The sequence below is a fragment of the Pangasianodon hypophthalmus genome, chromosome 30 (assembly GCF_027358585.1).
Source record: "Pangasianodon hypophthalmus isolate fPanHyp1 chromosome 30, fPanHyp1.pri, whole genome shotgun sequence".
NCBI classification, from domain to species: Eukaryota; Metazoa; Chordata; class Actinopteri; order Siluriformes; family Pangasiidae; genus Pangasianodon; species Pangasianodon hypophthalmus.
The window spans coordinates 11,733,547-11,744,709 of NC_069739.1; the positions used below are offsets into that span (position 1 = coordinate 11,733,547).

The window sequence follows — 11,163 nt, forward strand, 5'->3', positions numbered from 1 at the left end:
CTAATAATAATAATAATAATAAAAAGCTACAAAGTCGGAAATAAGGAATTTCTCGATCATTTTCAGTCTCCCATTTCTGCAAAAGAATTTTCCAGAGTCATTGCTTCTGTTCCTTCAGGTGTTGTGTCTTTATTGAAAATGTTATTTGTTGGTCGACTGCGTTGTGCTTCAGCCTGCAGTAATAACAGATTATTATTTATAGTCTTTATTCCAGCAGGACACTGTTACTGTCCCCTCTGTAACTGCTTACTGGATTAATGCAGTAGGAATACAGAGGAACAAAATACAAAAAGAAGTAAAAGAGATTTCTTTCCAAATAAATCAGAACTATTACTCTGCAAACAAGTATATAATAAAGTTTAAAAATGAAATATGCCCCAGTTGCTCTTTTTGTTGTGACTCTGTTGATATTTTTCTCTTCTTTGGTGAGATATTTGAGGATTTATTAGGAGTGAAATTAATACTGAGTGTGTGTTGTGGTGGAAGGATGTGTTCCTGGGCTTTAGTGACTGTAATCAGTCTAAAAAAGGACAATTTTATGTTATAAATCTGATTCTGTTGCTTGCCAAGTTCCACATTCACAGATCCAAATATTCTCTTTTTTTAATAGAAGAATCTGAGCGATATCTTACACTGCGTAAATTGTCTAAGAACAAAAAAGCTTTAAAAACACGTTACAAAATAAAACATAAACATTTTTAGTGACTTGTAATTCTCCAAACGTATATTTCTCAAGATTTGTGTGAATGTAGAAAATTTTATTAGAGGGAAAACTGTGTATTCAAGTTGAATAATATTGATATATGTATGTATTATTGCAATAATAATAATAATAATAATAATAATAATAATAATAATAATTTTATTTTTCTTGTATAACTTTTTTTTATTTTGGGAAAATTCCACATACTCAAGGAGAAATGGTCAGGGTTTGAATTTCAAATTTCCTTCATTTCCTCCAGGAGACCAGCGACTACAGCACCTGTTTGGAGAACCTTCTCAATAAAAAAATAAAAAATAAAACTAAGAAGACTTGTAATATTTTTCTTGAATATAGAGTTTTTGATTAATGGATGAATGTTCTGTACAGTCTGTCAGTGGTATGAGATGATGTCAGTATGATGGTTGATCTAAAGCTAAAACTTGTGTATAAACAGTGTAACTCATTTAAAGGTAAAGAAATGCTGCTGTGTTTCCTGCTGAGAGCGGCCATGTTGATATGACGTCACTTGCTGAACTCGGGGGCGAGGAGACCATCCTGAGCTCCTGAGCAGGAATTCCGAGTTGAGAGGTTGTTTTCTGTGCTGTTTTCCTGGTCGGAAGTTGGGAATGACGAGTCGCGAGCTTGACGTCAGTGATGACGCAGCCACCCGGAAGAAGGCTTCCTGTTTTGGATTAGCTGCTGGGGGTTTTTTCTGGAAGCGGTTCTGGTTAAAAAAAGAGGTTTGACAGTTCAGTAGTTTCCTTTTCGCTCTTGCAGGTGAATTCAGTAGTCAGTATTTAATGCTCTGGTTGTTTGTGAGGTGTTTTTTGTCAGCTTGTGTTTAAAGGGATGTGTGTGTTGTTCATGCTGCGTAGTTAACGCTAGCTTTCATGTCATCATAGTCTATTCTTGTGAAGGTGTAATGTATAGTATATAACAGCTTTCCACATCATATATACATGTTTATGTGTAAATAAATGATATATAAGGGTGTGATTTTGGAAGGATATTCGGGTTGACTTAACAGTTAAAATGTGTTACAGTCACTGTAAGCTGTGACAAAGAAGAAAAAACCCTCATTAGTACTGAAGTGTAAGAACATCAGCAGTGGGTTTGAGCACCTCCTCTGACGTCACAGGTTTCTGAGCACAGGTGTGTAAGGAGCTGCACCATGACGCACTGGTTTCACCGGAATCCTCTGAAGGCCACAGCGCCCGTCTCTTTCAACCTGTATGGAGTGGCATCCAGTCCTGCTGCCAGTAAAATCTGCAAGTAAGCTCGGAGCTGATCTGACCTCGGGTGATGGAAATGAAACGACTTTTTGTGATTGGGAGCAAAACTTGCTGATACTGATTTTGTTTGTGATACAGCGATCTGAGGACAACCAGGGCTAGGCTTCTGGACATGTTTACAGACGCTACATGCACCCCAGAGATCATGAAGAAAGCCACTGATGAATACTTCTCTCTTTTACAGGGTTCGTTTTATCTCTTTGTATAATACCTTAAACCACGTGCTACCAGGTCCACTGTACGGCCAAAAGTGTGTGCACACCTGACCATCACACCCATATGTGCTTGTTGAACATCCCATTCCAGATTCCTCTGCTCTCATAATAAGCTCCACTCTTCTGAGAAGGCTTTCCACTAGATTCCACTGCGTTCATTCAGCTACAAGAGCGTTAGTGAGGTCAGGCGCTGATGTTGGGTAAGGAGTCTCCAGTTCCAGTTCATCCCAAAGGTGTTCAGTGGGGTTGAGGTCAGGGCTCTGTGCAGGACACTCCAGTTCTTCCACTCCAACCTTCACACACCATGTCTTCATGGAGCTCGCTTTGTGCACAGGGGCATTGTCATGCTGGAACAGGTTTCAGTCTCTTAGTTGCAGTGAAGGGAAACTGTAAAGCTACAGCACACAGAGACATTCTATATAATTGTGTGCTTTAAACTTTGTGGCATCAGTTTGGAGAAGAACCACATATGGGTGTGATGGTCAGGGGTGCACATACTTTCAGCCATATTGTGTAGCTCTGTTTCAACAGCGGCCATAAATTGATCACCTTGATAATTGCTTATATGACGCAAGAATATGGAGACAAAGTGCAAGTCGCTACGCAACTGAAAAATGAAACATGAAAACAAGCTACTTATAGACATTTACGTCAATTTCTTCGTGCATAACGTGTAATAAATATCATTGTGTGAAAGAAGGACTCGGTGTGATGTAGCCTGCATTGTAAATAAAGCTCATTTGCTTTTGTTCAGCTATTAATATGTTTTTTTTTTCTGTTGCTGGAATCAAGACCTTTCTGTTCTTTTACTGCTTGGCACGCTTAGGGTTCATTGTGTCTCTGGATGGTACTACACAAGAGAACAAGCTGCGCTTCATTCAGAACTTTAAGTGGACTGACACTTTGCAAGGAAACACACCAAGGTAATGTAACCTACAGAAATAGAAATATAACAGAATAGTACCTCAGTAACTCCCTGTCTGTGCCACACTGAAGTTTTTCTTGAATTATTATTACATTTATCATTTATTTCCTTCCAGGGTGTCAGGGAAAGTGTAAAAGTGTTTGTTAATCTATAATTTATGGAAACGTTGCAGTATGTAATTTCTGTTGCAATGCAGTAATAATATAGAATTGTATTTCTTTTTTTCTTATTTAGTTCTCAGCAAGATGCTGTGTTTGAGCTGGTATCCATGGGGTTTAACGTTGCTGTTTGGCACACCAAATTTGCCTCAAGGCTTGCAGGAAAGGAAAAGTGGGTACATTCGTTCTTATTTATCCTTTACAGCTGAGTATGAAGTAGAAATGATGATCTTTTTTCTTTTTTTTTTTTTAAAATGTCGCCACCTCTCAGCAGTAGAGACATTATGTTTTTGAGTTGTCTGTGCGTGCGTCAAGGTCACAGCAAGGTCATATTTCCAAAGTAGTTCTTCTTCAGTAGCTTCCTTTATGTTTGAAATGAATTTTCAGGCAAATAAATTAGTCACAAGAAAGACTAGACCTGGGAGCTGAGGCATCCCAATCGACGCCACTGGCTACTTGAAATCAGGATTCTTACAAAACTTTCAGGCACCAAGGATAAGGAACAGTGTGTATATTACATTATTACGTACTCTACATTGACCAGCTCCTTTATTGTAGCAGACAGAGCTAGCTGTATTTTCCTAGTGGATGTTTGTGAATTATAGCTTGTGTGCATTTTGAATTATTGGCAAATGTGTACTTCTCTAGTCTGATAAAAATTTCCATATGAGAGCTCCATGAGTGCAGAGGATACTAGAAATAGCAGGTCATGTGATACAATGACTGAGATCTTTGGTCCCAGTGGATAAAGGGGAATAGTGCTTCTCTTTGTTTTATGCAAAATGGGTGCCCAAGTGCAAATGCTGCAGAACTGATGCTTTTACTTGAATCAGATTGCATTGAGAAACAAACCGGGATCGCAAATCTAAATGTTCTTCTGTTTTTGTGAAGTCTTATATGATTGATAGTTCAATTACATGCACTTAATATGCCAAATATGTAACTTTTTAATCATAGCATCACTGAGGACGAGGCAAAAGATGTTCATAAGAATCTGAAAATTGCGGCTGGAATTTTCAAGTACCTCAAGGTAAATTTCTCTACAGACCACATTGTAGATAGTCATGTTAAAAATCATGCTTCTACCTTTCTAGTATGTTTAAACTGATTTAAAAATAGATCTCTAGTATCTCTAGTGTAGATGCTTGACAGATTGCGTTCTTCCCTCCAGGAGACTCAGATACCACGCCTCATCACGCCAGCGGAGAAAGGCAGAGACATGGAGCCCAGGGTGATTGACACATACATTGTGCAGAGTCAAGCAGAGGCTCAAGAAGGTGTGGACATTCTCTATTTACTTTCTCCACCCCACTGGTATTGCAAAAACAAACAAATCATTTTGGCTTTCTCTGTTTCCGTTTAGTGACCATTGCTCGTGCCATTGAACTGAAGCATAACGCTGGCCTTGTTGCAGCTTTGGCACTTGAGACAGCAAACTACTATCAAAAGGCTGGTACGTTTGAGTTAAATACTAATAAAGAAGCATAGAAGTGTAAATCTTCATTAATTATTTTATCATCCTGGACACTCTTTAATCCCTTTTGTTGCTGTTTTAAGGTGTATCTATGTGTTATATGCATATTGACATGTTACAGTGAATAAACTTTTCCTCTTACTAGATCATACTCTGAACACTCTGGACCCAGAGTGCAGCAATAAATGGAGAAAGTACTTGCAGCTGAAGCAGCACTTTTACATGGCTTATGTAAGTCTTGATCATTATCAGTGCTACAAATGAGTGACAACAATCAAACCAGACTAGCAGAAAGACCAGGGTTCCTTAATCTTCTCCGCAAGCGGCTGGTGTGGCTACAGGTTTTCACACAAAAGATTAAATCATGAGAGCAGTACTGATGTGTGTGTCATGCACTATAATTTCCACATCCTTTAATCACTTTCATCAGAACCCTTTACAATGTTTTGTCAAGGTGAAAACTCATCACAAAAACACCCTGTTGCACAGTATTCTCATGATTCTCCATCTTAGTATCATGGGTATTGGTATTATAGATTGTATTTAATACAACATTTGTTGCTTCTTGTTGAGGAGATGAAATGCCTAAATGTGGCAGATCTTTTTTTTTCTTCTGTCACAGGCACACTGCTACTATGGACAGACTCTCCTTGCTAGTGACAAGTGTGGTGAGGCCATTAGATCCCTACAAGAGGCTGAAAAATGTGAGTACTTACAGATTAGAAGAAGGCTATTCCAAGAATATGTTTATAACTACACACTTCAGATAGGTGGAATTATAATTTGGGCCCACATATATATAAGCTATATGGCTTATTTGGGTTTGTAATCCTTCTTTTTTTTCCTTCTTGAGATTATGTGCGTGCAGAGGCACTGTGTAAAGAATACCGTCAGACCAAAGGCCCAGGCAGCACTGCCAAGCCCTCCGAACAGCTCTTCTTCACGAAGCTCGGTGGCCTGATCAAAAACACTCTGGAGAAATGTCAGAGAGAAAATGGTTTCATGTGAGTATGTGCACAGACACACAGTACACCACCACTCAGATATTCTCTCATTCCCATGGTGTTGTTATTGCAACCTAGTGGTCAGAAATAGGAACTGCAACAAGTGCTAATAGACGCCCCTGGGGCAAATGTTTGTGTGCCCCAAGCGCACACTGCGAACATTTTCAGCAGAGGAGGAGATGCTAACAGACAGTTAATGACAGGGTTGCCAGATTGGACTAGTTTTTTAAATACTGTGTGGCTGCCGCTATCTAGGTTTATACCAAATAATCTGAATTAAATGTAATAAATTTCTGCAAAATGCCAAAGTATAAGTGCAGACAGTGTGTCTATGATGAGCAGAATCATTTCTATTGTAAGATATATTGCAAATATTGGGAGAGGGAAAGGGGGATTATGGAGTGGATAATGTCCATAGATCAGATATAAGTGTGAAATACTTGTTTCCCACTAAAAGGAAAAACATCTCAATTTTCCGAAGCCCAGAGTTTTTGGACTAGTTTAAGTTATTTTTGTGGTTGTTGAGATAGTTGAGTAGTTGTCCTGGAAATTTTGCTGAAGCCTGGCAACCCTGGTTAATGATATTACCTGAAACACAGGTGAACAAAGGGACGTCTAAAACCGCTCAAAACAAGCTGCTAGACTGTATGTTGTCGAGTCTCAACCGATTACGGTATTTACTCAAAAAATTAGTTTGAGGCTATGTTGTTATTAACCAAAATAAATGGTCATGAGCAGCTGCTGCTCATCGACTCTCGTTTTCACGAAACTTGATTATGTAGTTGTAATCAGGATATGTAATTCAGTTTACATCTAGCACATTACTACTCCAAAATTCAGAACTAGTGCGAATACCAGCTCTTGAGTTTCCTACTGTCACAGTGACAGGTAGTGAGTAGCTTGTTTGGTTCTCTGGGAGTCTTGTTTTCTTGGTTTGGGGTGTTGGGCTGAAAGATGGGGACCATTTCTGGTCCCTGAAGATCAGTTTGGGGAAAACTAACTTGAGTGAACTGGCCTTGGTTAGATGATGTACTACAATCTCAGATACACATGTATCTGGAATGATGTTCACAGAAAAATGTATATAGTTCATTTGAACTTTATGGTTTATAGAAACCTAATTTTTTAAGAAATGTTTTTGTTTGACAGATACTTCCATAAAGTGCCTGAAGAGGCACCTGTTTTGGAGTTGAAGGCAACTTATGGTCTGGCGGAGCCCATTAGCTTTGAGCTTCCTGCTCTCAGCAGCCAGTGTACTCCTGAGGTCTATGCCACATTCGATCTCACGAGAGGATCAAAAGATGACAAGGTATAAATTAAGCAGATGTAAATTACAGAAATCTCATCATATCATATTTGAAAGACATAGCAACATTCACATTCAAATGCTGGCTAGATCTACTGACGTATTCGTTCTCTGATTGCTCCTAGGCAAAGATGAAGCCCAAGCATGAGGAGGAGATTAAGCCTGTGAAGGAACCTGATCTCAAGCCCCAGAAAGACACTGGATGTGTGATCTCTTGAGCACTTACAGGAACATCTGAGAATGAGAGTGTAGATCCTTTTCTGGTTCATTAAGTCTTAACATGATTAATCAAAACTGGCCCATTGTTCATAGCTGTATGAGGTCTAAAATTCAGAGGTGGTAGATAATACTCCTGTCAGTGTAATGGATTAACTTTACATACTGTATTTTTTTTTTATTTTGCAAAATCAGTCATTTACTCCATGAAGTGTTCAACAAGACAAGACCACTTCTCCAATTTTATATTTATACTGAACCCTGTATCGAGGTCCACTAAAATGCTGAAAGCTCTGCACAAAAGAACACACACACATATCTATGTCTATTTTATTTTATTAAAAGTAGTTATTTTCTTTCACTCACATGCTGTTTATGCAAACTGAACTTTTTTTTTTTTCAATGTAAAAACATTTTACTACTAATCCAAACTCTTCTAAGACACAAAGGTCTCTAATCTGTAGAGCAACTAACAACTCTAATTTAAAACACATATACACATACTTCACAACTTATAAGCAAAATGATCATTCTGTAAATGGATGCTGTCTATTAAAATATTACAAATGGGAAAAAAGCATGTATTATTTTAACATTAACAGTTCATTTTAAAACATACTGGTAGTGTGTACATTTAAGCAGAGTGTAAAATTCTGTTCATTTGCTTTCCATTTGGCACATGAAAGGGGATTTGGGGATCTCTCTGACAGAAAAGTGTGGCAATCAAACAGCCGAGGGTGTAGTGAGCAAGCCGTGGTAATGGCAACAAGTTAAAAACGAAGAGAAAGAAGGTTTCAAACAATGCGTAACAGTAATTCATTCAGCATTCTCCACCTAGTTCAGTAGGAATGTGTCATAAGCATGGGTGTAACATTTGGACTATTTGGATCAATTCATCAATTTTAAAAGGCAACAATCATAAATAGAATTTTAATGATTACAAATTTATAGCAATTGTGTGATACAAGCTTATCAACATGAACCAAAATCTCAAAGTAATATTTCCAGCACATTGTGGAACCCATGCCATGAAGAATTGAGGTTTTCCTGAGAGCAGAGAGGGGATGACCCCGTATGAGTGCAGTGTTCCCAATAAAGTGACCAGTGGATGTCTGTAAAACCTATTAATTAAAACAGTGGTTCTGTAAAAAGTGAGATGTATTATCAAATGTAACTTGATTTTAATGTTATGTAGTTAATACAAACATGCTAAAACACTTGTCAGCTTAAAACTCGCTGTCATGTATTTAATGCCTTCTTCCAGTAAAATGTTTGTCAAATGTGTATTTTGGGAATTGTTTTATGTACTGTATGCATTGTACACATATGCCTGTAGATAGATAGATAAAAAAAAAAAAACATTGCACATTTACTGTGATTCAGTAATCTGGAGCTTGGGTCATGCAGCTTATAGTTCACACGTAATTAAAAACCATATATCCTTTAAAAATTAACAGTGATCTATGTTACAAATTAAAGCAAACACTTTCTTTTTACTAAATAGTGTTACCTTCAGTTTATGATGAAATTAAAGAAATACACAACTAGCCATTTTCAGTCATTTTATTAACACAATCGAACATAAAGTACCATGTAAAACAAAATGCCAGTGTTACATGAACTCTTATCATGCTTAGTTGTGCCCATGTTTTGATATTTCAATTTCTTATATGTGTAGAACTATATGAATTATTAGAAAGGATTAAGACCAATTCACTTTTTTATACCCAGTGACTGTATACAGTCTGCTCCAAAAGTATTGGAACAGCAAGGTCAGTTCTTTTGTTTTTGCTACACACTGAAGACATTTGGGTTTGAGATCAAAAGATGAATATGAGACAACAGATAAGAATTTCAGCTTTCATTTCCTGATATTTACATCTAAATGTGTTAAACAGCTTAGAACATGAGACGTTTTGTTTGAATCCACGGTTTGAAGAAGACTTTGAGAGCAGAAATATAGAGGCCATACCACAAGATACAAACCTCTCATCAGCAGTAAGAATCAGAAGGCCAGATTGGAATTTGCAAAAAAATACAGAGACGAGCCGCAAAAGCTCTGGAACCAAGATTAATCTCTACCAAAGTGATGGAAAGGACAAAGTGTGGAGAAAGAAAAGATCTGCTCATGATACAAAACATATGAGCTCATGGGTTATGCATGGTGGAGGCAGTGTCATGGCTTGGGCTTGCATGGCTGCTTCTGGAACAGATTCACTAATCTTTACTGATGATGGAGCTCATGATGTAGCAGCAGAATGAATTCAGAAGTCTACAGAAACATTCTGTCTGCCAATTTACAGAGAAATGCATCCAATCATCCAACTGGGAGGAACTTCATCGTGCAGCAAGACAACGACCCAAAACACACTGCAACACAACAAAGCACTTCATCAGGGGAAAAAGTGGAAGGTTTCAGACTGGCCAAGTCAATCACCAGACCTTAATCCAACTGAGCAGCATTTCACCTCCTGAAGAGGAGACTGAAGGGAGAAACTCCACAAAACAAACAACTTTCATTTGAAGCTCATGTAGATAATATCACTAGGATTGCTTTCTTTCATCTCAGAAATATTGCCAAGATATATAATGTCACTACACGATGCAGAAAAACTAGTTCATGCTTTTGTTACTTCTAGATTGGATTATTGTAATGCCTTACTGTCTGGATGTTCCAGTAGGAGCATAAACAAGCTCCAGTTAGTCCAGAATGCAGCAGCGAGAGTCCTTACTAGAACCAGAAGATATGACCACATCACCCCTATCTTATCCACACTGCATTGGCTCCCAATCAAATTTCACATTGATTATAAAATACTACTATTGACCTATAAAGCACCGAATGGTCTCGCGCCACAGTACCTGAGTGAACTTTTGGTCTTTTATGATCCGCCACGCCTACTTAGATCAAAAGGTGCAGGCTCTTTGTTGGTACCTTGGATAGTGAAGGCTGCAGCAGGGGGTAGAGTTTTCTCTTACAAAGCCCCACAGTTATTGAATTTTCACATCTGAAGAAGTAGTACAGTTTCTGTGGTTTTCCTTCAGAAAAAGGAAAGGGGTGTCGTGACATTGATCATTTCGGAAAAGTAATTGTCAGACCGGACATGTCATGCACAGAAAGCATAGCAATGCCGATTCAGACGACGTGCTCCATTGGCAGATTTAGACACAAAGTCTAAAGAGTAACTAACTAAACTAATATTCATGGATAGTCACGACTGATAAACAGATTAAAATGCTGTGGAAAATGTTTCTTTCAAAGTGTGCGGATGACCTAGTGTTAGATACGAGGTCAATGATGTTAGAGCTGAAGCCACATACAGCGAGAGCTTTCACCCTCCTGTTAAGTCGTCAGCACAGCCCGAGAGCTGATCCTCTTTTCCGCTCCTCATCTGAAGAAAGTGAGGAATCTGTATCTGTGGCCACATCTGGGAGGTGTCTTGTGGTAGTTCCTGTTTTCAAATTGTTTGCCAGAAGATTCTTGCCTGTTTTGGCGTTTTAACTAAACAACTTTATCACAGTAATTTCAGTGCTATCATTATCATTTGCTGTATTTTTTTCTTTCCCCACCACTTTTCTTTTTGCCACCACTTCTTTTTTTCAAAGAACGCTTTTAGTCAATGAAGGGCAATAGACAATTTCTGAGCTTCTGTTACTTGTGGAACCTTCCTCGGCATCTCTACCTGCATCTGATCAGCAACCTGTCACTCCCATTTCTGCTGCACCATCATCTGCACCTCTAGCTCCTGCACAACCTAAAGCCAGTGACATTGTGAAGGCTTCTGCACCTCCAAAAACCACACCCTGAAAGAAGGCGGAGCCTAACATAGCCCCTGTGTCAGGGTGAAGCGTGTGATGGACAAGGTAAAA

General features: G+C 38.5%; 1 protein-coding gene across 3 annotated transcripts; it reads left to right on the top strand.

Moving 5' to 3' along the window:
- Positions 1-1,327: 1,327 nt before the first annotated feature.
- On the top strand, positions 1,328-8,577 carry brox (BRO1 domain and CAAX motif containing). 3 transcript variants are annotated; one of them, XM_026918465.3, is made up of 13 exons: positions 1,328-1,480; positions 1,842-1,975; positions 2,074-2,180; positions 3,037-3,133; positions 3,370-3,465; positions 4,251-4,323; positions 4,465-4,570; positions 4,657-4,746; positions 4,913-4,998; positions 5,390-5,471; positions 5,621-5,771; positions 6,921-7,080; positions 7,203-8,577. In XM_026918465.3, the coding sequence occupies exons 2-13, from the start codon at positions 1,875-1,877 to the stop codon at positions 7,293-7,295; spliced, it is 1,242 nt and encodes a 413-aa protein (XP_026774266.3). In that variant the 5' UTR covers positions 1,328-1,480; positions 1,842-1,874; the 3' UTR covers positions 7,296-8,577. The 3 variants fall into 3 exon arrangements, with proteins under 3 accessions (XP_026774266.3, XP_053087719.1, XP_053087720.1); XM_053231744.1 differs by having other exon boundaries at positions 1,347-1,480; positions 1,747-1,975; XM_053231745.1 differs by having other exon boundaries at positions 1,348-1,480; positions 1,856-1,975.
- The last annotated feature ends 2,586 nt before the right edge of the window (positions 8,578-11,163 follow it).